The 25,800-nt window shown below is 46.6% G+C and overlaps 1 protein-coding gene across 6 annotated transcripts in view; it reads right to left on the reverse strand.

Annotated features, from left to right (window-relative positions):
• Positions 1–25,800, reverse strand: part of RHCE (Rh blood group CcEe antigens) — a 56,111-nt gene that overhangs the window by 29,723 nt on the left and 588 nt on the right. For 2 of the 6 annotated variants that reach the window (XM_032300876.1, XM_032300870.1), the window contains exons 1-3: positions 20,979–21,267; positions 8,349–8,535; positions 4,424–4,574 (exon numbers count right to left, since the gene is read on the reverse strand). In XM_032300876.1, the coding sequence (XP_032156767.1) occupies positions 4,424–4,574; positions 8,349–8,535; positions 20,979–21,168 (528 nt within the window). In that variant the 5' untranslated portion in view covers positions 21,169–21,267. Of the gene's footprint in view, positions 1–4,423; positions 4,575–4,730; positions 5,103–8,348; positions 8,536–20,091; positions 20,136–20,978; positions 21,268–25,800 lie in introns of those variants that run through there. The other 4 variants (XM_032300871.1, XM_032300873.1, XM_032300872.1 and 1 more) reach the window with 4 other exon arrangements.

Raw genomic sequence — 25,800 nt, forward strand, 5'->3', positions numbered from 1 at the left:
TTTTTAGGAAATTATATTAGTTTGCTTTCACACTGCTATAAAGATACTTCCTGAGACTGGGTAATTTATAAACAAAAGAGGCTTAATTGACTCACAGTTGCGCATGGCTGGAGAAGCCTCAGGAAACGTACAATCATGGTGGAAGGTGAAGGAGAAGCAAGGCACATCTTACACAGTGACAGGTGAGAGAGAGAGAGAAAGAGGGAGGAAGTGCCACACTTTCAAACCATTGGCTCTCCTGAAAATCCACCATCACAAGAACAGCATGGGGGAAACCACTCCTATGATCCAATCACCTCCCACAAGGTCCCACCCTCAACATGTGGAAATTATAATTCAAGATGAGATTTGGGTGAGGATACAGAGCCAACCATATCAGAAATATACACCGAGGCCAAATAGTGGCTCATGACTGTAATCCTAGCACTTTGGAAGGCCGAGGTAGGTGGTTCACCTGAGGCCAGGAGCTTGAGACCAGCCTGGCCAATATGGTGAAACCCTGTCTCTACTAATAATGCAAAAATTAGCTGGGCGTGGCAGGCACATGTCTGTAATCCCAGCTACTTGAGAGACTGAGGCACAAGAATTGCTGGAATCCAGGAGGCAGAGGTTGCAGGGAGCAGAGATCCACCACTGCACCCCAGCCTGGGTGATGGAGCAAGACTCTGTCTCAAAAAAAAAAAAAAAAAGGAAAAAGAAATATATATTGAAGGATTTAGGGGTTAAAGTCACATACACAGATGAAGAAAACCACAAATTAATAAATACAAACATCCAGGCTGGGCGTGGTGGCTCACGCCTGTAATCCCAGCATTTTGGGAGGCCAAGGTGGGTGGATCACCTGGGGTCAGGTGTTCAAGACCAGCCTGGCCAACACGGTGAAGCCCCATCTCTACTAAAAATACAAAACTTAGCTGGGTGTGGTGTTGCACACCTGTAATCCCAGCTACTCAGGAAGCTGAGGCAGAAGAATCACTTGAACCCAGGAGGCAGAGGTTGCAGCGAGCTGAGATAGCATCATTGCACTCCGGTCTGGGTGACAAGAGCGAAACTCTGTCTCAAAAAAAACTTCCCATATTCCCTCCCAGACCATTGTTCTTTTTTCCTCCCCAAACATCCCCAGCTCCCTTGAAGATGCCATCACACTCTCCCTTCCTTGCTGCAGACTCAGCCTCCTGGCTGCCTCTTGGTCGCTTGATGTCAGCTCCTGCCCTTCAGCCTTTCTCTCCATCACTCTCCCCAGACATGATCTTAGCCCACCCAACACCTTCCCCTCTTGGTTCCTTGACCGCTCGTCTATCTTTCCCTGCATTACACTTCCGCCACCCACTGTCAAGCCTTAGATCTTGTCATTACCAGTAACTGTGTTGCCTCCAGAGCCTCAATGTCAAGCATCACACCTGAAAACCACCACCACCTCCTGTCTGTCTGACTCACTCCTTTAATTGCCTCCTTTCAACAATTCCAACCAACGGAGCCTGAGAACAATGGGGATGGTGAAAATAACAGCACTGCCATGACATTTACCCCATGCTAGGCACCGTTCTTAAGTGCCTTAGATACATTCACTTGCTCATTTCTCGCAACGGTCCTAGGGAGTAGCATTATTCTTATCCCCATTCTACAGATAGGAAAACTGAGGCACAGAGAGTTCAACTAAGGGGCCCAAATGGACTCAGCTAGTGTGGGTTGAGCTGAGATTTGTACCCAGGCTGCCTGGCTGGGCTCCCCAATGTCGCTCTCACTCCTTTCTTAACCAGTTCAGTTTTATTAATAGTGGGCCACCATTATACTTCCTCTTTTGCAAATAGCCCCATCTCTGGTCTCCCTTGGGCTTTAGGCTCACTTTGGGCAGTACCCCAGGCTGGGCATGTTCAACTCTGCTTCTTCCACACCTGCCTGGAGCAGCAGCACACAGCCCTGGTCACTGATGCACTTTCCACCGACTACAAGTCCTAGGAGCCCTGGTGTCAGCCTGCAGTCCTGCTGCACCCCCCCCGGTCCTCTCACTCTTCCACTCCCACAGATCCACACCTTGTCTCTCCGCAAACCCCATCTCTCCTTTCCACCGTCACATGAAGCTGATGACGGTGCCTCTTGTTTCTCTGAGAAAATACAACTAGTTAGTAAGGGATTTTCTCCTGCAGGAGACTGAACCTATGGTACCCAACACCAAATCTGCTGGCCTATCCACAGTCCCTGACGTTTCTCTTGTTAAGATGAACTGTCCCTGCATCAGCCTAAAGCCATCAGTGCTCAAAATCCCACTCCCGCTTTCCAACTCAAAGGCTTGACTCTTGCAATTCATGTCTCTTCTGTATCATCAGATTTTCCCCCTCTCTACCTGATTATTCTTACTGGCATATAAATATCACCCACCTGAAGTAAACAAACAAACTCTCCCTTGAGATTCTGCCCTGCTGCTTCTCCATTTCTGGTCCCCTTTATAGCAAAGTCCTTGGCAGGGCTGCCCCTGGGCGCTGTCTCCACTTCCTCATCTCCTGCTCTTGAACCAGTCAAGCCAGGCTTTTGCCTTCATCCTCCTCTAAAACCATGCATGTCAAGGTCTCCTTGCCAAAGCCAATGGTCACTTCTCAGCCCCCATCCTACTTGACCTCTCAGCAGACTTCAACCTACCTCAGGCCCTCTCTTTCCTTGCCTTCCAGGACCTCGCCCTCTCCTGGGCTTCCTCCTGCCTCTCCACGCACAGTTCTGTCTCCTTTGCTGGCTCTTCTACATGTCCCCCCTCTAAAATGCGGGGTGTTCTAGGATTCAGTCCTCAGACTTCTTCACATTTCTCTTTATCCTCACTCCTGAGCGATCTCCTTGGGTCTCATGGCTTTAAATATCATCTGTATTCTAGCAACTCCCAAATTTCAAGACTTGTACATTTCCATTCAGTGTCTCCACTGGGATGTTTCATACATATCTCTAGCCCCCCACCTTAACCCTAACACTACCACATTCGACACTGAACTCTGGGTTTTCCCTCCCAGATCTATCCCACTCCAATGTTCCCCATCTCAGTAAATGGCTCCAGCAGCCGCTCAGTTGTGCCAGATGAGAATCGTGAAGTCATCTCACCCTTTCCCACCCCATGTGCAGTCCATGAGCAAATCTTGTCAATTCTGCTATTAAAATACAGTCAGGATCCAACCACTTCCCACCACTCTCACAGCTCCTGTCCTAGTCTGAATCTGGATTATGGCAATAGCTGCTGCTCTGGTCTCCACCTGCTTCCTCCCTTGCCCCTTCAGTCTTTTCCGAACCCAGAAGCCAGAGTGATTATCTCAAAACATAAGTCAGATCATAGCTCTCCCCTGCCAAACACTCCCTAGCGCTCCCTGTATTTCTCAGAGTAAAATCTAAAGTCCTATGGGACACTGAGTCGCAGTAAATGGGCTTCATGCCTTTTTTTTGTAAACATGCATCATCGTATGTGATTAATTCAATTACTCCCTCAAACCCTATGTGGTAGTACTGTAGCCTACAGATGAAGAAACGAGCTCTAAAGGTTAAATTGCCCGTAGTCACACAGGGATTTATGGCAGAGCTGAGATGCAAACCCCAGCCTTTGACTACAAGTCCAGCGCTCTTTCTTCTCAGCCAGACTTGAACTCTGCGTTCTCGCTTGGGTTCTGCCACTATCTTGCTATGTGATCTTGGGCAGTCCCTTCCCCACTCCAGGCATCAGCCTTCTCACCGTGAGATGGGAAAGTTGGCTATGTCATCACTCAGGGGCAGGGTTACAGCAGAGGAGCTGGGAGAGCAATTTGATTGGCCACCTTCGCAGCTGCCTTCAGACTTAGACTTCTGATAGTCTCTCCCCATGAGATTACATGTGCAGTTACCGACACACACTGACTGTTTGAAAGAAGACACTGCTGGCCGTACAAACTTGCTGGAACCACTGCTGATGAGGCTCTGAAAATTAATTCTTTTTATATAACCATAGTTATATCATGAATGGTACAATCCTACAGGATTATACTGTAGTAGTTAAAGGCACTGGTTTGTTGTGTTTAAACATTTGCATAGACATACTTTTGTAACTCCATTTAGGCATCTATCTATCTATCTGCCTATTTATTTAGAGATGAGGTCTTGTTATATTGCCCAGGTTGGTCTCCAACTCCTGGGCTCAAGCAGTACTTCCAACTGACACCTCAGCCTCCTGAGTAGCTGGCTCTACAGGTGTGTGCCACCACGCCTGGATAATTAGAAAACAAATCTTTTTCAGAGATGAAGGTCTTGTTATGATGCCCAGGCTGGTCTCAAACTCCTGGCCTCAAGTAGATCCTCCCACTTCAGCCTCCCAAGTAGCTGAGATTACAAGTCTTCTTTTTTAAAACCCTGGAAACCCCACCAAATGGGCTTTTAGCCCCTCTTCTCCCCGGTTCCTCCTCCCAGCACCGTGACTCACACTGAAGACATTTCTGCTGACCATCCTCATGGTGACAAAGGCTGTCAGCTCCACCAGCACCATCACCACCAACTGCACCAAGTTGACCTTCCCCAGGACAGCACCCGCTGAGATCAGCACCGACATAGCACTCATGGTGGCCAGCCGAATACTGGGGGAAAGAGGGAGAGCCAGGATGACTGAGAAGGAAGGATGCCTCTCCTTTATTCATTCATTCATTCACTCACTCACTCATTCATTCATTCATTCAACAAACACTATTGGGCACCTACTTTCTGTGGGAGTAGAAGACAAGATTTCTACCCACCTGGACGCTGATGCTGCAGACTGGAGTGACCATCTCCTCCCCCATCAAGGTGACCTCTGCACCCCGAGTCCTGTGGTCTGGCAGACGACTTAACCACTCTGTAACTCAACTCCTTCACCTATGAGGCATTGATCTACACACACTCATCCAACTGAGGATGATCAGGGTGACTGTTCCCTCAGGGCCCCTTCTGGGGATCTGTTAACTGGGATTCTGCCCAGTCTTCTTTTCGGCTGTCATCACTCAGATGCTCAACAGAGGGCACTCTTCCACTGCAGGCCTGCCCGCATCCAGTCACCCCATCTTCATCGGGGCCACTGTCCTTTCTCTCCCTCTCCACGGCAGTGGAAAGAAACCGGATTTGGAAGTAGGACAAGCCTGGCTTCCAGTCCCTGCCTTGCCACTGGAGCAGCTATTTCATCTTACTGAGCCTGTTTCTCCTTCTGCAAATTAAGAATGATGATCAAATGTATTCCATGTTGGTGGCCTGGAGGTTCGAAGGAGTATTCTTCCTATCAGTGTGTCCAGCACCAAGACTGGCACAAAGAACCAACTCCTGAAAAGAAGCTAGCCTTATCAATACTATTACAATTCCTTCCTTCCCTCAACCAATGAGCATGCTCAGGAGGAGAAAATGATTTTTGTCTTCAAGATATAGAAGACAAAAAAAAAAAAAAAAAAAAAGGTACTTATGATCCAGACAGGCGACACCATGAGCCTATCAACTAAGAATATGATATCAAAAGTCTAGTGGGGTTCACTAGAAGGAGAGGGTGATGCTGACTGGATTCATCAGGGAGGACTTCCTGGAGGAAGTGGTACTGAGCTGGACAATCCATGGACATCCAGTTTCCCCTGAGCACCTTGCTCTGAGACTCCCTCCTCCCTCTGGGAGTTGATAATGATGCTACAGCCACAGCAACAGTGGTGATAATGGTTTATTATAAGAGCATTTTGTAAAACAGGCTTGTAACAGCATCACCTCTTTTAAATTTTAACCCTATAAGTCCAGGCGCAGTGGCTCATGCCTGTACTCCCAGCACTTTGGGAAGCTAAGGCAGGCAGATCACCTGAGGCCAGGGTTTCAAGACAGGCCTGGCCAACAGGGTGAGACCCTGTCTCTACTAAAAATACAAAAATTACCCAGCTGGGGTGGCACATGCTTGTAATCCCAGCCACTCTTGAGGTTGAGGCACGAGACTCACTTGAACCGGGGAGGCAAAGATTACAGTAAGCTGAGATTGTGCCACTGCACTCCAGCCTGGGCGACAGAGTGAGACTCCATCTCAAAAAATAAAAATTAAAAAAACAAATTTAACCCTCTGAGCGACCCTCTGTAAAATGGTGCTAGGTTACCATTCAGTATCACCATTTTACAGAAAGTCACGTATACAATTAAAATGGACTTTTTGGAAACAGTCAAGCCAGCTGATCACAAGCGTGAGGTTCAAACCCAGCTGGCCTGGATCCAAAGCCTGTGTGCTCTGAAATCTGAATTCAGCTTCCCCAGTGTTTGCTGCAGACTATGTCTGCTTAAGTCTCAAGGACTTTAGGGGAAGGTCAGAAAAGGGCAAAGGGCACGGGGAAGGAGTCTCACAGGGACCAGGAATTTAGAATAAGGGGTTACTCAATGTTCCGTCATGCCTGGACAGAACATGCCTTTAAAGCGGGTGTTCATTTCATTGACAAAGGCTTAGTTCAGGAGCATGTGTGTAAGGGCGGTATTTCATTCCTCAAGGGCCAGTTTGAGACCAGCCTGAGCAACAGAGTGAGACCCTGTCTCTGCAGAAAATAGAAACATTAGCTAGGCATGGTGGTGTGCACCCATAGTCCCAACTACTTGGGAAGCTGGCAGGAGGATCACCTAAACCCAGTGAGGTTGAGGCTGAGTGAGCCGTGATTGTGCCACTTCACTCCGGCCTGGGCAACAGAGTGAGACACTGTCTCAAAAACTGCTTTAGGTCGGGCGCAGTGGCTCACACCTATAATCCCAGTACTTTGGGAGGCCTAGGCAGCTAGGTCACCTGAGGTCAGGAGTTCAAGACCAACCTGACCAACATGGTGAAACCTCGTCTCTACTAAAAATACAATAATTAGTTAGGCGTGGTGGTGGGCACCTGTAAAAAACTATAACTCGGGAGGCTGAGGTGGGAGGATCATTTGAGCCCAGGAGGCAGAGGCTGCAGTGAGCTATGATTGCACCACTGCTCTCCAGACTGGGCAACAGAGCACGAGCCTGTCTCTAAAAAAATAAATAAATAAATTTCCTAATCAATATCCACCTCCTGCAGGTAACCACTATTCTGACTTCTAGCACCATAAATTAGTTTTGATGGTTCTTAGCATTTCACATAATGCATCTAAACGAAGCACAGGTAATTTAATGAAAGTAAAGGCATGGCTATTTCTTGTCTAGCAGCATTAGAGGACTGAGAGTCCTTTCTTCTCTTTTCTGTTTTTGTTTGTAGAAAGTGATTTATTTAAAGGGAGAAAGAAACAGGAAAAGGAGAGAGAAAGAAAGAGCTAAGTCTCACACTGAGTGAGAGAAGCCAGAAAGATGGAATCCAGGAAGGGAAAGCAGCTTCCACACTGAGTGGAAGGGAGTAGAGAGAGATGGAGTTTAGGAAGAGAAGACAGGCTTCCACGAGAGAGTGTGGAAGGGGACTCCAGAGGGGAAATCCAGGAGAGAGAAAAACAGCTTCCACGAAGGGAGTGTTAGTGGAAGGGGACCCGAACATGGAGTCTCGAGTCCTTTTTTTTTTTTTTTTTTTTTTTTTTTTTTTTAATCTCAAAATGTGTATTTAATGGCCATTCCGTCAAAATAAAGCAGAATCCTATTTAAAAACTATTGTATGTATATATATTTTTAAGGTGCATTTTCAAGTTTTATTTGGGTTTCATTTCTTCTTGGCTTGCCTGAGGTGTTCTTGCAGGTACAATTAACACAGAATGTTCTGAGGTGGGAAGCTTTCATGCATTGAAAAATGAGATCCTAACAACACTGCACATCTTGGATTCATTAGAAATTTTAAAAGCCATGTATAATTTCAGAAAACTTAATACCGTCATGAAAGACATTTTCAACACAAAATTTAGGCACTCTATACTTTGGAATAGCCATAAAATATTCCAACAAGAGTTAATGCACTTTGTGATTACATCTACTCAAAGATAATTCTCAATTAAAATCTATACTTATTAAAGAACATTTTAAATTATCGAGTCCTTTCTTTTCAAGAGACTGTCTCTCTATGTGTGGCATATCAATTTCTCTTTGTCTGATGTGTTACTTTATTATTTTTTCCATAAACTTATATTGATTATGTAACTTTACAAAGTCATAATTGGCAGTAACAGAAAAGAAAGGATGCAGGGAGGAATGTAGACCTGGACTCCTTGTGACACACAGAGTAGAGCTGTCCAGTAAAATGCAGGATGCCCAGTTCAATTTGAATTTTAGATAAACAACGAATAATGTTTTGGCATAAGGATGTCCTAAATATTGCATGGCATTGGTGCTGGACAGAGTGGGGGGAATATCCCAGATCTTCTGTAACCTGTCCTTTCGGGCTCCATTCCCTCTATGACCCAGAAGTGATCCAGCCACCAACCCCGTACCTGGACAGTTTGATGACCAACTTCCCAGGAGGGAACTGGCTCAGGAAGCCATCCAGCAGGATTGCCCACTGCACACCAAGGGCCAGTAAGAAGAGGTTGAAGGCCACGCTGCTCCAGCCGTGTCTTCGCAAAGACGAGGTGAGGAAGCCCAATCCAAGGGCCGCCATCACGGTCAGATCTTGGCAGACTGCTCAGTGGGGAGACGGCGAGAAGGAAAATGGGGAAGCAGACAAGATTAAGGGTGGTATGAAATTAGAGTCTTAAAAAATGGCAGCTGGGGCTGGGCGCGGTGGCTCATGCCTGTAATCCTAGCACTTTGGGAGGCCGAGGTGGGTGGATCACCTGAGGTCAGGAGTTCAAGTCCCGCCTGGCCATTATGGTGAAACCCCATCTTTAAAAAAAAAAGAAAAGAAAAAAAAATGGCAGCTGGAAGGGATAGTTGAGATGATTTACAAGTGCTCGGTCAAGTTACTTGGCCTCTTTGAGCCTCAATGTTCTCATCTGAATAATGGGGATAACACATACACACCATGTGGAATTGAGGTAAGGATTAGAGGAGCTAAAGCTAATTAGGCACTTAGGGCAGGGCCTGGCCCATAATGGGTGCTCAGTAAGTGTGGCAATTATTGTATCATTAAGCCTAATAATAAGCAAAAGCGTAAAGCGCACGTGCTTGGTGTACATGGACACGCAGTAAAAGTCATTGCTGCTGTTACTGCAGATCAGGGTCAACTCCCTGGCTGTGCACATGAGAAAATAAGGCCACAGAAGCCGAGTGACTTGACCCAGGACACACAGAAAAGAGAGGGCAGAGGGAGGCCCAGTGCTCTTGTTAGTGAGAACCACATAATCTTCACAGCAAACCTCCCTCCCTTTGCCGCCTGCAGCAAGGGACCTGGTGGGCTGGCTGGCAGAATACATCAGGGCCACCTGGGTTGCCCTCACCTTTCCCACTCTCAGACCCTGAGCAGAGGCAGGCGAATGGAAGAGATGCACCTGAGGGCAGCAAGGGGCCCAGCAAAGTGAAGAGGGTGAGCACTTTGGTTTAATTCTAGTTTTGAAAAAGGGTTAGCAGCTTGGGCTCCAGAATGAGACAAATGGGTTCAAATCAAGACTCTGGCACCCTCTAACAGTGTGGTCTTGATCTAGTTACTTAACATCTCTGAGCTTTATAGCAGCCGACATTTCTTAAGTGTTTACCACGTGCCTATGCTATTTTAATCACTTTACACAGGCTATCTTGATTCGTTCTCACAACCACACTTTGACGTGGACGCTGTTACTGTCACCATTTTACAGATATGAAAACCAAGGCACAGAGGAGTTAGTAACTTGCCCCAGTGGGTAGAGCCAAGTGTTTGTTTTGTTTTGGTTTTTGTTGTTTTTTTTTTTTGAGATGGAGTTTCAATCTTGTCACCCAGGCTGGAGTGCAGTGGCACTGTTTCGGCTCACTGCAACCTCCACCTCCTGGGTTCAAGTGATTCTCCTGCCTCAGCCTCCCAAGTAGCTGGGATTACAGATGCCCGCCACCATACCCAGCTAATTTTTGTATTTTTAGTAGAGAAGGGGTTTCACCACATTGGCCTAGCTGGTCTCGAACTCCTGTGCTCATGTGATCTGCCCGCCTCTGCTTCCCAAAGTGCTAGGATTACGGGCGTGAGCCGACACACCCGGCCTAGAGCCAAGACTTAAACCTAGATAGTCTGCTGGAGCCTGTGCCTTGAACTACCACACCCTCTGCCCTCCCTCTTCTTGTTCTCATCCATGAAATTGGGAAAATGATCATCCCTCCTTCATTAGGCTGCCAGAATCAAACGGTATATGCAATGCACATAATTGCTCCAAATTGTAAAGGCTATTTCATCAATAATCACCAACTGTTTTTGCACATGAATAAATGGCTGGAAAGAGATCTTGAAGCATTTTTTTTTTTTGAGACAGAGTTTTGCTCGTTACCCAGGCTGGAGTGCAATCGCGTGATCCCGGCTCACCGCAACCCCCGCCTCCTGGGTTCAAGCAATTCTCCTGCCTCAGCCTCCTGAGTAGCTGGGATTACAGGCACGCGCCACCATGCCCAGCTAATTTTTGTATTTTTAGTAGAGACGGGGTTTCACCATGTTGACCAGGATGGTCTCGATCTCTTGACCTCGTGATCCACCCGCCTCCGCCTCCCAAAGTGCTGGGATTATAGGCATGAGCCACCTCGCCCGGCTGATCTTGAAACATTTTTACCCCCATGAATATTGTCTCTAAGTTTGGGAGATGTTTTACTTTTTTAGTTTTAGTGTTTAAATTTTCTCCAACCAGCACGTAGACAATTTTTTTTTTTTTTTGAGACAGAGTCTCTCTGTCACCTAAGCTGGAGTGCAGTGGCGTGATCTCAGTTCACTGCAATCTCCGCGTCAGGGGCTCAAGCGATTCTCCTGCCTCAGCCTCCTAAATAGCTAGGATTACAGGCACCCACCACCACACCAGGCTAATTTTTGTACTTTTAGTAGAGAAGGGGTTTCACCATGTTGGCCAGGCTGATCTTGAACTCCTGACCTCAGGTGATCTGCCCGATTTGGCTTCCCAAAGTGCTGGGATTATAGGCATGAGCCACTGTCCCCAGCATAGACAATTTTTTTTAAAAAAAGGTGGAAGCAGAAGCGTGGGCTTTGAGTTCACATAGCTCTGTTTGATCCCAGCTCTATCATTTCCTATTAGATTAAACCTCACTAAATTGCCACCAGCTGACTGTTTTGGACATAGAAAAATATCAATTTGGCCGGGCACGGTGGCTCAAGCCTGTAATCCCAGCACTTTGGGAGGCGGAGGCGGGTGGATCACGAGGTCAAGAGATCGAGACCATCCTGGTCAACATGGTGAAACCCCGTCTCTACTAAAAATACAAAAAATTAGCTGGGCATGGTGGCACGTGCCTGTAGTCACAGCTGCTCGGGAGGCTGAGGCAGGAGAATTGCCTGAACCCGGGAGGCGGAGGTTGCGGTGAGCCGAGATCGCGCCATTGCACTCCAGCCTGGGTAACAAGAGTGAAACTCTGTCTCAAAAAAAAAAAAAAAAAATCAATTTATGTGTTTCAACTTCACAGTCCTCTGGTCTTGTAAGTAGCTTACTTTCCTTATCAGCTAAACAAGACCCACCTCACAGGGTGCTGGGAACTCTGAAGGAAGTAAGTTTTGTTCACGTGCTCAGTACACTGCCTGGCAGATGGAGAACACTCAATAAACAGTGGCTATTCATCAACATCACCATGACAATCCCAGCAGTAGGAACTCATCTGCCACTGGTCTTCAGCCCTGGCTTTGATAACAATGAGAAGCTCTCAATACTGGAACTTTCCAAAGTCTCAGAAAAACCCTTTGATTTATAAAGTACACTTAAATTCACTTCCACTGAAAAATGCATACACTTGGGGTTTGGCAGAGAGGACATGGGTGGACACTGATATTTCCAAATCAACCTGATACCACCAGGATATCAGAGGCCCCCAAGGACCTCCATGGGACCTGGGGATTTGGGGTGTGGGTGACAAGTGGGCATTAGGGAGGAGTCAACTCCTTGCACCTCTTCTGACAGTGGGGAGGGAGGTGCAGGGAATGTTTCTGTCTCCTGCTTGAGTCCTTAGTAATGGGGGTGTGTGGCCAGGGGACATTTTATACAGGGGTTCCTCTTGGGGACCACTCAAATTCCTTCAGGAGCCAAGCAGGACATATGTGTATGAAGGTGCAGTGCACATTTGGGAGCAGTGAGGCTTGTGTTCAGTTGGAGACTGCACGCCCCACTTGAGATATGCAAATTCAACCTTTTATTAAATATGATTGTTAAAATGCATCTGCCATTTTGCAGCAATGCTATAATGCACAGGGTCCAGGCTCACTGAAGATTCCATGGGTAGGGCAACTCTTCCATTTTCCTCTCATTTTACAGAAGGGGACCAGAGAGAGCCTGTGAGGGGCACCCATGACTGGGCCCAGAGGGGAATTGTACATTCCAAGGAAGGCCTTCAGGAAACGTTTACAAAAGCCCCACAACTTGGAGAAAGAAAATCTAACCTGGTACTTCAGCAGCGAACTACCAGACCACAAAGCATGTCAGCTACAGAGCCCAGCCCTGAATGTCTAGAACCATGTCCTTGCACAGGCTAGGATGACTCTAGCTCTTTTCTCCCTCACCTTATAAGCGATCTTAGGCAAGTCCCTGATCCTTTTTAGGCCCCAGTTTCCCTGTCTGTAACACCTAGGAGTTGAACTTGATACTCTCGAAGTCCTTACAGCTCTGGAATATCCTAAAGAAGTTTGTGGGAGATGGGGAGAGGAGAGTTGCCAGGGTAAGGACAGAGGTGGGGCCTAAAGATGAGGAAGTCAGACCAGGTGTGGTGGCTCACACCTGTAATCCCAGCATTTTGGGAGGCCAATGAAGGAGGATTGCTTGAGCCGAGGAGTTCAAGACAAGCCTGGACAACATAGCAAGACCTTGTCTCTACAAACAATACAAAATTAGTTAGGCGTGTTGGTGAGTGCCTGTAGTCCCAGCTACTCAGGAGGCTGAGGTGGGAGGATCGCTTGTGCCTAGGAGGTTAAGGCTGTAGAGAGCCATGATTGCACCACTACACTCCAGCAGCATGGGCGACAGAGGGAGACCCTGTTTCCAAAGAAAAAAAAGGCCAGGTGCTGTGGCTCATGTCTGTAATCCCAGCACTTTGGGAGGCTGAGGTGGGCAGACCACCTAAAGTCAGAAGTCTGAGGCCAGCCCGGCCAACGTGGTGAAACCCCATCTCTACTAAAAATACAAAAATTAGCCGGGCGTGGTGGCACATGCCTATAATCCCATCTACTCGGGAGGTAGAGGCAGGAGAATTGCTTGAACTCAGGAGGCGAAGGTTGCAGTGAGCCAAGATGGCACTACTGTATTCCAGTCTGGGTGACAGAGCGAGACTTCGTCTCAAAAAAAAAAAAAAGAGGAGGTCAGAGGATCCTGAGTAGGGGCTTTATCAGACACAGCTGCCGCCCCTGATTCCCTGATTCCAGGTATAGGCGCTCAGGGCCTTCCTTCCCACAGCCCCACACTGTCCCTGAGAAAGGAATTGTGCCTCAGCCAACAAGATGAAATTAGGGCAACAGTTTCCATGAGCTGTTGACAGAGCTCACGCACCCCAAACTGGTCAGGAAATAACAACTGATTTCAGGCTTCTCCTCCCCTTGGCCTGTCATCCTCCCGCCTCTCCTGGGCTCCAGGCCCATTTCCACTCCTCTTCTACCTCATTATCTGGGCTCCCGCTTCAGGGCTGGGCCCCAGCTCGGAGCATCCTCATTGGTGTCAGCCTCCACCCCTCACGGTCTGCTCTGCACTCTCATCAGCTGCTGATTTGATAAGCTAATGGGCTCTAAGCTGTTCAGGGGTGATAAGAAGTGGATGTGCTACCTGGGCGCCCATGGCCAGGCCCAGAGGGGAAGTGTACATTCTATGGAAAGCCTTCAGGAAAAGTTTATGAAATCCTCACAACTCGGGGAAAGAAAGTCTAATCGGGTAGTTCGGCAGCGAGAGATAAGGCAATACTTACCATCACTGTAACAGCAGGCACACAGACGGTACCCCATGCTCCAGGCACTGTCCTGTGTACCTTACAGACTTAGCCACAACAGCCTCATACAGGAGGTACTATTTATCATCCCCATTAAGAGATGTGGAAAGGGAGGCACAGAGAGGTGCTATAACTAGTCCAAGTCACAGAGGTAGTAAATGGTAGCAAGAGGATTTGAACCCTGCCTACCTGAGTTTAACCATTATGCCATCCTGCCTCTCTACACAGCATATATAGTGTGACAGTGACGGTGAACAGAACAGATCTCTGAATCAGGCTGTCAGTATTCAGAGCCTGACTCTTCCTCTGTGTCCCAGCTTCCTGAGCTGTAAAACTGGTATGAAACCATGCCACCTGCTCAGAGGACTGCCATGAGCATTGAGCTTGCTGGCTCATGCAAGTCACTTTGCCCGTCATTGGGTACATAGTGAGTGTTAGTTGCTCTTAAGCCCCATGCTAGCTGCTGATTAGCGGTGTGACTTTATGCAAGACTGATCTTTCCCTGGGCCCGTTGCAAAGAGACCACTTGCAAAGAGTTTGTTTGGATAATGGCACTTTGGCTTTCTGAGTCCATCCCCATGGGCAGCTGCCTCCTCCAGTCAGCTGCCTCTCTGATTCTGGATCTGCACCCCTCCCACTCTTGCCCCTCTCCCTGGACTGCAGAAACTTCAGCACCAACAGTTCTGAAGACAGACCCAGCTTCATTCCCCCAGGCTGTAGGCTTGACCTCCACACCATGCTCCCACTGTTGCCTGGGAAGACCTCTGCAGCCTCAGGCTGCCACCACCGCCTCCCCCACAGCCTCTACTCCACCCAACTCACCCCTGCAGCAGCCTGAGAAGAAAAACAGAGATTTCTGAAAGGGGCAGGCGGAAGGTGCCAGGGTTTGGAGTGTTTACATGTCACTGGGAAAATCCCTCTGTCTTCTAGGAGCCCCTCTCTCTGCCTCTGAGGAGTATGAGGTGGGGATGGGGGACTGGGTGCTATCCACAGTGCAGGACCCAGGGTAGTCTCCCAATGTGGTAGCCTTGGGGAAGCTCTGCATGGTAGAAGATTGTCACAGTAATGGCCCCCAATGAATCAACAGCTGCCAAACAAGTGAATGAGGTCATCTGAGGCCATCCCACCCCAGTCGAACCTCCAAACTACAGATGCATGAATGATCCTGGGTGAAGCCAACAGAAGAACTGCCCAGCTGAACACAGCCCAGTTGTTGCACCACAGAATCATGATCATGAGTAAATTAAAGGGTTGCTATTTTAAGCCATTAAGTTTGGGGTGGCTGTTATGTAGCAATAGGTAATTGACACTCTCTGCTTCCCCTAAGCATCTCCCAAGTCCCTTAACCCCAAGCCCAGAATGAACATATCATTGTTCATTTATCCTCACAACCTGTCCCTCCCTTGTGTCTCTCATCTCAGGAACTGGTGCCTCTCCATGCCAAATCATACATCTGCAGCCATCCTTAACTCCCCACCCTTTTCATCAAATACAGCTGATTTTTTTTTCCAGGAAAAAGCATTTAATTTTCATTTGCCAAGCACAGGCTGTATTCAATTTGTTGGTTAACACTTCACATAACAAAGACAAGATGCAGAAAATGTTGATTAATAGGAAGAAAAAGAGGACCTTTTAAAATCCATTTAATGTTAAAACTTTTTCACAGACTCTATCTTGAACCTGACTCCTAGCTTCCCCTCCACTGCTCCTGTCTATCTGGTCTCATCACAGGTCAACCAGACCAGCAGTCATTAGAGCAAAGAACACACACCCCAGAAAATGCTCAATACAATCACTAGCGTAGCTGGAAGAAAACCAACAATTCTAGTTTTATTTATTGTTATTTTTAAAATAAGAAATTAAAGCTCTTTTGATAATAAAAGCTAATACTCTTTACCAGTCTTTATGTGCGTTAATTCATTTAACCCTTTCAACAACTTAATGAAATAAATACTAACACCCTCTGATAGAGTTTGAAACAGAGACAGAAAGAGGTTGAGTAATCTGCCCAAGGTCTCTAAGACACAGAGGCAAGATTTGAATCAGTCTAGCTCCAGGAATTCTCGAACTTTCCTGCACAGCAGAATCACCCAGAGGGCTTATGAAAACACAGAGTGCTGGGCCCATCGCCCAGAGCTTCTGATCAATAGGTCTTAGATGTGTCTGAGAATCTGCATTTCTACCAAGTTTCCAGGGTATGCTGAGGCAGCAGGTCTGGGGACCACACTTTGAGAAACATGGATCTAGGCTTTTCTACCTCTAAAGGCGCTTTGTGAAGTTTTCAGCTCTGCAAGTATTTAATATTCAGATTCACTCAGAAGCCGCCCCTCACTTGCTCAGGATGTCAGACAGCCTGGAGTCTCCTAGCTTTGGAAAGTGTCCTGAGGGAATATTGGTCAAATGGGAAGGATTTGATATGCATTTCTCTATATTCATCATGTTGCAACTAATGGCAGGATTTTATTTTTATTTATATTTTAAATTTTTTTATTACATCCTTGCTTCACCTCAAAATTTTTTTTTTTTTTTGAGACAGCGTTTTGCTCTGTCACCCAGGCTGGAGTGCAATGGTACAATCTTGTCTTACTACAGCCTCAAGTTCCTAGGCTCAAGCAATCCTTCTACTTCAGCCTAATGAGTAGCTGGGACTACAGACATGTGCTACCACACCTGGTTTATTTATTTATTTATTTATTTATTTATTTATTTATTTATTTGAGATGGAGTCTTGCTCTGTCGCCCAGCCTGGAGTGCAGTGGCGAAATCTCAGCTCACAGCAACCTCCACCTCCCAGGTTCAAGTGATTCTCTTGCTTCAGTCTCCTGAGTAGCTGGGATTACAAGCGCGTGCCACCATACTTAGCTAATTTTTTGTATTTTTTGTAGAGATGGGGTTTTACCGTGTTAGCCAGGATGGTCTCAATCTCCTAACCTCAAGTGATTTGCCCGCCTCAGCCTCCCAAAGTGCTGGGATTACAGGTGTGAGCCACCACTGCACCCAGTCACATCTGGCTAATTTTAAAGTGGGTTGTTTTGTTTTGTTTTTGTAGAGATGGGGGTCTCGCTATGTTTCCCAGGCTGGCCTTGAACTCCTGGGCTTAAGAGATCCTCCCCACTTGGCCTCCCAAAGTGCTAGAATTACAGGCATGAGCTGCCATGCTCAGCCAGGGTTTTTTTTTTTTTAACTATTACAGAACATTTTAAGCATATATGAAAATAGAAAGAATAACGCAAGGACCCTACGTGCCCAACTCCAAACTTTGTTGATTGTCGTATGAGACCAATCTTGTTTTTATAATCTTTCTCTACTTTTTCTTTTTTTCTGGCGTAAAGCAAACCCCAGATATCATGCCATTTCAATGTGCCTGTCTAACAGATAGGGATTTTCAAAAAAACCCCACCATAGTTTTATCACACCTAACAAAATTCACAATAATTCTTTTTTTTTTTTTTTTGAGACGGAGTTTCGCTCTTGTTACCCAGGCTGGAGTGCAATGGCGCGATCTCGGCTCACCGCAACCTCCGCCTCCTGGGTTCAGGCAATTCTCCCGCCTCAGCCTCCTGGGTAGCTGGGATTACAGGCAAGCACCACCATGCCCAGCTAATTTTTTGTAGTTTTAGTAGAGATGGGGTTTCACCATGTTGACCAGGATGGTCTCGATCTCTTGACCTGGTGATCCACCCGCCTCGGCCTCCCAAAGTGCTGGGATTACAGGCGTGAGCCACCGCGCCCGGCCTATTTCACAATAATTCTTGTATATCATATGATATTCATGCTATATTCAGATTTCCTGATTGTCTCAAAAATGTCTTTTCAGAATTGGCAGGTTTTAATAATTTATTGCCGTTTACAAGGACTGAATTCAATTAAGTGGATTGACAGATTAAGTTACCTAAGTTTAACTCAACTAATCTTCACAAAATGAAGTAATGGCTTAAACAACTAATGCAGAAAAACACAGATTGGAAGCAAAACAATAATGGCAGCCTAGTGAACAAAAAGAAAAAAGCAGAGCGAAACTTCTCGTACAAGCTGTCAATCATATTCGAGGTTAAAAAAAGTCAATCTAAGCAGATCTGACCAAGACAAATCAACCAAGACAATTTCAAATTATCAAGAAAACTCTGAGGAGTGAATTTTCATCCACAATTGTCAACTGTAACAATGAACCCTGCCTGGAGACTGACACCATTATGATTAGTAATTTGAAAATATTATATATTTCATTTTGACCTCTTTCAATTTTCCTAATTTATATGTATAACATACAAAATATATTAATGCAGTAATACCTAAGTGTAACATATAATCGTGGTACATGCTCAAAAAATGGTGTGTACACCATCAGAAGGTTGAAACCCTTGGGTCAATACTACACTGCCACCTCCATGCTGGTCTCATGTCTCAAGCCATGTCCCTTACCCTGTCGCTAACACCAGCCCTGGCATGGCTTTCTCCATGATCCAAACCCAAACTTGCCGTACTCCTGCTTACTATTTGGTCCTCAGACTGAAGGCCAAACTCCTTATGCAGCCCAGTGAGTCTACCACCTGCTGCTTCCCTATTTATTTTTATTTATTACTATTTTTTTTTGAGACGGAGTCCCACTCTGTCGCCTAGACTGGAGTGCAGTGGCCCGATGTCAGCTCAGCAACCTCTGCCTCCTGGGTTCAAGCAATTCTCCTGCCTCAGCTTCCCAAGCAGCTGGGACTACAGTAACGTGCCACCACATCCGGCTAATTTTTGTATTTTTAGTAGAGATGGAGTTTCACCGTGTTGGCCAGGCTGCTCTCGAATACCTGATCTTAGGTGATCCCGCTGCCTCAGCCTCCCAAAGCGCTAGGATTACAGGCATAAGCCACCATGCCCAGCCCCTGCTTCCTTTTGTTTTTGTTTCTGTTGTTGTTGTTGTTGTTGTTGTTGTTTGAGACGGTCTCTCTCCGTCACCCAGGCTGCAGTGTAATGGCACGATCTCAACTCTGCAAACTTCATCTCATGGGTTCAAGCCATTCTCCTGCCTCAGCCTCCCAAAGTGCTGGGATTACAGGCGTGAGCCACCTCGCCCGGCCCCTTGCTTCCCTTTTTAGGCTCCAGGGGTGATGCAATGTTAAGCCCAGGCCCAGTCTGCTCTGGTGTGTGCACACGCAAAGGCACCTGCTGTGCCCTCACTGGGATGACCCTCCTTTAACCCACAGGTAACTCCTACAGAGCCTTCAAGACGTGGCTGGGCAGTCACCTCCCTCCAGAAGCCTTCCCTGACTGGGTGATGGACCCTCCTCTGAGCTTCCTTATAAAATGAGTTTCTAGGACATTTTGTACTTATGTTAGCAGCACTGTGCAGGGGTAAAGAACGTGGATCCTAATGTCAATCTACAGGACTGGAATAGTAGCTGCTACAACTACTGGGTTATATGACAAATGACTCAAACGCATCGTAAAGTGGGGCCATGATGCATAGGGAAACTAAATCCAGGATGGCTAAATTTAAATTTGCCATGCTATTGCTAGCTGAGCGACCTTGGGCAAATTACTCGACGTCCATATGCCTAGTTTCCTCATATGAAAAACGAAGATCATAATAACACCCACATCATTGGGTTATTCTGAGGGTTCAGGTAAAGCATTTAGAATAGTGCCTGGTACATAGCAAGTGCTCATAAATATCAGCTCTAATCATCATGTGTCTGGATCCCACACTGGATGTAATACACGGCTGAATGAGTGAATGCATTGAATTATATTGGATTGAAATGAATTAAAATTGTGCTCTTGTTGCCAGTCACTGAAGGCTCCTCTCTGGGCTAGTCCTTCAAATGGTATAGAGGCTTCACTCCCTAAGTCCTACTTGTCACTGCCATGGGCCTCAGGATTTCTCTTTGCTTCCAGCTAACTAGTCGTTAACATCACCTAGGGACAAGCAAGCACTCAACCAGGCTCAAGCTTCAACTTTGTCTCAAGGACCTTCTTCAAGGAAGCCCTGTCCATTATCAACAACGTATCAGCCCATTGAGATGCCTAAAATTCGCTTCAATATATTATAAAAAGCAAAGTCATACCACTGTGGACATCTGTCTTATTTACAATTGTCTCATCACAGTCTGGGAATATTTTTAGCTGAATATGAAATAACCATCATCCTACCCTCCCCTTCAGCCATACCTTCTGGTTCTGGATTTACAGGCAGCATGCAAACTTCCCAGCCCCTAAGTGAGAAGAAAGCTGGGGTCAGTGGGAGTGGGGGTGGAGGGGTAGCAACAGGCTGAAGCTTCCGAAAGAAAAGTAGTATAAAAATGAACACGAGAACCGGGGGCGGTGGTTCACTGTAATTTCAGCACTTTAAGAGACTGGGGCTGGAGGACTGCTTGTATCCAGGAGTTTGAGACCACTCTGGGAAACACAGGGAGACCCCCCCATCTCTACAAAAAATAAAAATTACCCAGGCATGGTGGTGCTACTTGGGAGGCTGAGATGGGAAGACTGCTTGAGCCCAGGAGGTCAAGGGTGCAGTGAACTATGATCATGCCACTGCACTTCAGCCTGGGTGACAGAGTGAAACCCTGTCTCAAAAGAAATAATAAGTGAGCGAGAAGTCATGAAAAGGAAGCAAAAACCAAAACCCAACAACAACATGAAACTGCTTGCATAAGATACTGCACTTGAATCCTCTAAATCTATAAAAATAAAACATTTTTTTGAATTAAAAAAAAGTTCCTTGCCACTAAGAAGAGAGAAGGGGAAGCAGAGAAGCAGAGAATTATGGAGACCATTTGGCAGAGGGAATTTGAGGAATACCAAAGAGGACGCCTCTCACTGTGTGCTGAAAAATCAAGGCAGGCTTCGTGGAAGAGGGAATGCCCAGGCTGCTTTTTTAAAGGAAAGCTTACATTGTTGGGTGAGTTTTGGCGCAATCTACGGAAGAAGATGGGGGAATCCTTTTCTCTGGGGATTTTGTAGAAAGGACAATCTGTGCCCCTGGAGAACCACAGCCTCCCCCACTCCTGCCCCTGCTATTTACCTGTGTGACTACTTTTCCAATGAACCCTCACCTTGATAGAACGCCATGAGCACCTTTTGATCCTCTAAGGAAGTGTCGTAGTAGGTGAAAAAAAAGAAGACAAGAATGAGAGCTGCTTCCAGTGTTAGGGCCCAGAGGGGCAGGCAGCCCCGGACAGATGGCGGGTACTTAGAGCCCATCCTGGTTCGTCTCCGTGCAGAGGTTCCACCGGCACCAGGCATCACCCCTCTCCCCAACACCTACTTGAGGGAGTGATAGGGGAGACACCCGCCAAAGGTCTTATCTCAGGCTGCAAGGCTGGCTGTTCTGGCCTGTCTATGGAGTTAACACGGAAGCAGAGGGACCATGATGGGGAGGGGAGGAAATGTATGTTTTCCAACATTAAGTCATTCATTCAACAAGTAGTTGCTGCGTTCCTGCTATAGGTTCCTGCTGTGCTCAATTTAAAAGAGGGCATTCTACTCCTTTGACACCGAAACAATCCTTCTTTACTCTGTACTTCAGTCATCTGCGCCATCATAATCTTCTAAGAAAAGCAAGAAACGGATCAATACTCCTATTTTATGAATAAGGAAACTAACGCTCAGAAGAGGCTTTCAGGGCACCCAGTGAGCTCTTAATAACAGTGTATTGAATGACAATGAATGAATGAATGAAAGCAAAGAATGGGGCCAAGCCCTGGGGGGGATGCATATAGGACCCACGTAGAATTGATTCCTCGTAGTTACACATGAAATTACTTACATTTAAATTTGTATTTAAATGTATGTGTTTCTACCATTTTAAGGGTAGCTGGCAGAAGAGACAGGAGGCGTGGGTTTGGCTCTAGTAAAAACCTGGAGGGGATCCTGATCCAGCATTAGGGTGAAGTTGCTCCTACCTCTGGTTGCCTCCTCACAGGGCAGCCCAGGGCTCTGCCTGGGGCACTACAGTGCATTTGAGGAAGCCACCAGTCTCAGCATCCCCATCCCACAGTGGTGGACAGTCTGGTCCCCTTGCATGAGCTTTAGGGGGCTTGGGACTTAGCCAACTTCCCCTGCAGCCAACTTCCCCTGTGGTTCCCATCCCATCCTAGCAGAAAGTCTGGCACATGGTAAAGTGTCAAGGAAAGAAGGAAAAGAGGGAGGGATGGAGGGAGGGAGGAAGGGATGAAAGAGGAAGGAAAGAAGGAAGGAACTGGCGTTTCCTTACCCTCTACAATGGCCCCAGCCACTGGCCACTGAGTGTAAACCGAATGTGTGGAGCCCAAGAATAAGGCCAGGCTAGGAGCTGCAGGGAGGTGGAAAGTGGATACTTTATTGACCATTACAGTTGTCCACCACCCTGTTACTAGAGGAATGCAAGCAGAAGCTGATAGTTACTTGTCAGAATGTCTTGAGAACGATTCATATGTGGATCAGAGGAGATTTTAATTACCCAGTAGAATCCTGCCATTTTGTTTTTAAATGAAGAAACCAAGACCCAGAGAGGTCACACCCAAGGTCATCTAGTCATTTGGCATTAGTAACTTCTTGTTCAGTGCAACTTTATTTACAGAAGGAAAAAACAGACTAACCTAAATGTCCACTAGCAGGGGATTGATTAAGAAAACTACAGGACATGAAACTTGCTGCCAATATGATGGTTCTGAACATATGCAGGAAAAGCAACAGGAAAATGCTTTTATCAAAACTGACACAGAGAACATACTGTTTAGTGAAAAAGCAAGTTATGTAACAGTATGTACAATATGTTCCCACTCTTATAAAATAATAACAATATGCTAGCACATGCATAGAAAAAAGTTGGTTACAAACCACTAAAACATTGGTTGCTTTTGCTTTGCACATTTTCAGAGCTAACTTTTATTAAGTACTTATTGCTAGGCACTATTCTAAGCACTTTACATATATGAACTTAGTTTATGACACTAAGATGGGTACTATTAGCCTTATATTACAGATGAGTAAACTGAGGCACAGAAAAACTAAGTGACTTGCTCAGGGTCACAGGGCTAGTAAGTAGTGGAGCTGGGATTTCAATCCAGGCAGCCTAACTTCAGGACCTGGGTGTTTGACCACTTAACTGTAGCCCTAGATCAGGGGTCCCTGACCTCTTTGGCACCAGGGACCAGTTTTGTGGAAGACAATTTTTTCACAGACTGGGGTGGGGTTGGAGGGATGGTTTGGGGATGAAACTGTTCCACCTCAGATCATCACGCATTAGTTAGATTCTGCTAAGGGGCACCCAACCTAGATCCCTCTCATGAGCAGTTCCCAATAGGGTTTGTGCCCCTCTGAGAATCTAATGCTGCTGCTGATCTGACAGGAGGCAAAACTCAGGCGGTAGTGCTCGCTCACCTACCCCTCATGCTGTGTGGCCCTGGTTCCTAACAGGCCACAGCCCCGGGGTTGGGGACTCCCCTGCCTAGATTACTTCTAAGCCTTCTTCCAATTCTAAAAGTCTAGGAACATGGGGTTCTAAGCCCTCTGCTACCCCAGCAGTAAATAAGGGAGAGGGCTCCCCAATCCCCAGAGGTCAGAAGTCTCCATTCCTCTCACAGTTGCCTCCTGGTTCTGATTTCCGGACTCTCTCTGGCAGTCAGTACTTCTTATAAACTGGGTTTCCTGAGAAAGAACTCTCCTGTGCAGTGGGACAAATGGACGCGACCCACGGTAGCCTGGGCCCAGCATAAGATCTGAAAACCAGGCAGCCAACTGCACCCTCCTGCCCAAAGGCACCAGATGTCAACAAGATGAACACTAAAGATTTCCAGTCAATGCCAATCCCCGTGCCTGACGGGCGTGTTTACCAGCTGGCAAACAGTGTGGGTGGTAGCTGGTTCCAAGGCACTCCAAACCCCTGTGCGTCCTGATCCTGCCCCAGTCAGGAAGCAGTAGGGACTGACTGCTTGACAAGAGGACCCACCCACTCCTCGCGGAACAGAAAGGCTTTCATTGAGAAAGGGAGGTATTGGCTGGGTGCAGTGGCTCATGCCTGTAATCCCATTACGTTGGGAGGCCGAGGCAGACGGTTCATGAGGTCAGGAGTTCGACACCAGTCTGGGCAACACGGTGAAACCCATATCTACTAAAATACAAAAAATTAGCTGAGTGTGGTAGCAGATGCCTATAATCCCAGCTACTTGGGAGGCTGAGGCAGGAGAATCGCTTGAACCCAGAAGGTGGAGGTTGCAGTGAGCTGAGATTGTGCCGACAGAGCGAGACTCTACTTCAAAACAAAAAAAGGGAGGTATCGCTGCGGTTGGCCTCTCCCGACAGATTTGTCAAAAGCGGAGTTTTTGCTCTTCCCCTCTGACTCTTTTAAAAGGTCCCATTTTCTGACTCTAGTTCCTGATATTCTGTCTCTAAATCTTCAAGGCAGGTCACCTGGTACAGAAAGCACAAGGGATTTAGGATAGTTAAGTCAAAAAACAAATACAGTAAAATGTTAATTGTTGAATCTAGCTGTGAGATATATGGCTTTCACCATACAAATCTTTCAACATTTTTTGGGTAAATGTTTGAAATTTTTCATAATAAAATGTTGGGAAAAAAGCCCTCTGTGCACCTGCTGTTCTCTCTCTCAAACACTCCTCCTAGCAGAAACAGATGGCCTCCGACTTATGATGGTTTGACTTAACGGTTTTCAACTTTACAATGGCGCGATAGCAACTCACATATAGTAGAAACCCCACTTTGGGTACCCATACCACCACTCTGTTCTTTATTTTCTGTACAGTACTCAACATATTACACGAGATATTCAACACTTTATTGTAAAACAGGCTTTGTGTTAGATGATTTTGCCCAACTGTAGGCTAATGTAAGTGTTTTAAGCATGTTTAAGGTAGGTGAGGCTAAGCTATGACGTTCTGTAGGTTAGGTGTATTAAATACATTTTTGATTTACAATAGTTCCTACTTACCATGGCTTTATCAGGACATAACCCCATCATAAGTCAAGGAACATCTGTACCGGCTTGCTCCCCACCTCACTTCCATGGATCTGTACTCCACTGTCCCCTTCTCAGGGAAGTTTTCCCTGACTGTCCTATTTTTTTTTTTTTTTTTTTTTTTTTGAGACAAACTTTCACTCTTGTTGCCCAGGCTAGAATACAATGGCAGAATCTCGGCTCACTGCAACCACTGCCTCCCAGGTTCCAGCAATTTTCCTGCCTCAGACTCCTGAGTAGCGGCATTACAGGTGCATGCCACCATACCAGGCTAATTTTTGTATTTTTAGTAGACACAGGGTTTCAACATGTTGGCCAGGCTGGTCTTGAACTCCTGACCTCAAGTGATTTGCCTGCCTCAACCTCCCAAAGTGCTGGGGTTACAGATATGAGCCACCGCACCTGGCCTCTGACTGCCCTATTTAAAAGGACAGCATCAACTTCCCTTTCTGCTCCCCTTGACAAGGGTTCCTTGTGTTCCCCTTTTAGTATTTCTTCACAGCACTTATTAGCATCTGACAGAGTATATATTTTTACTTGTGTATTTGTTTTTTGTTTTGTTTTGAGATGAAGTCTCAGTCACCCAGGCTGGAGTGTAGTAGCACAATCTTCGCTCACTGCAACTTCTGCCTTTTAGGTTCAAGTGATTCTCCTTCCTCAGCCTCCTGAGTAGCTGGAACTACACCATCACACCGGCTAATTTTTGTATTTTTGGTAGTGACAGAGTTTTGCCATGTTGGCCAGGATGGTCTCAAACTCCTAACCTCAGGTGATTCACCTACCTTGGCCTCCCAAAGTACTGGCAACACAGGCGTGAGCCACTGTGCCCAGCCATGCATTTGTTTATTATCTGTCTTCCCCTATGAGAATCCGAGCAACATGTAGACAGGGACTTTTGACTGCTGCGGTTGCTGTTGTAT

Source organism: Sapajus apella, unplaced genomic scaffold, assembly GCF_009761245.1.
Source record: "Sapajus apella isolate SASKATOON/1434 unplaced genomic scaffold, GSC_monkey_1.0 scaffold43, whole genome shotgun sequence".
NCBI classification, from domain to species: Eukaryota; Metazoa; Chordata; class Mammalia; order Primates; family Cebidae; genus Sapajus; species Sapajus apella.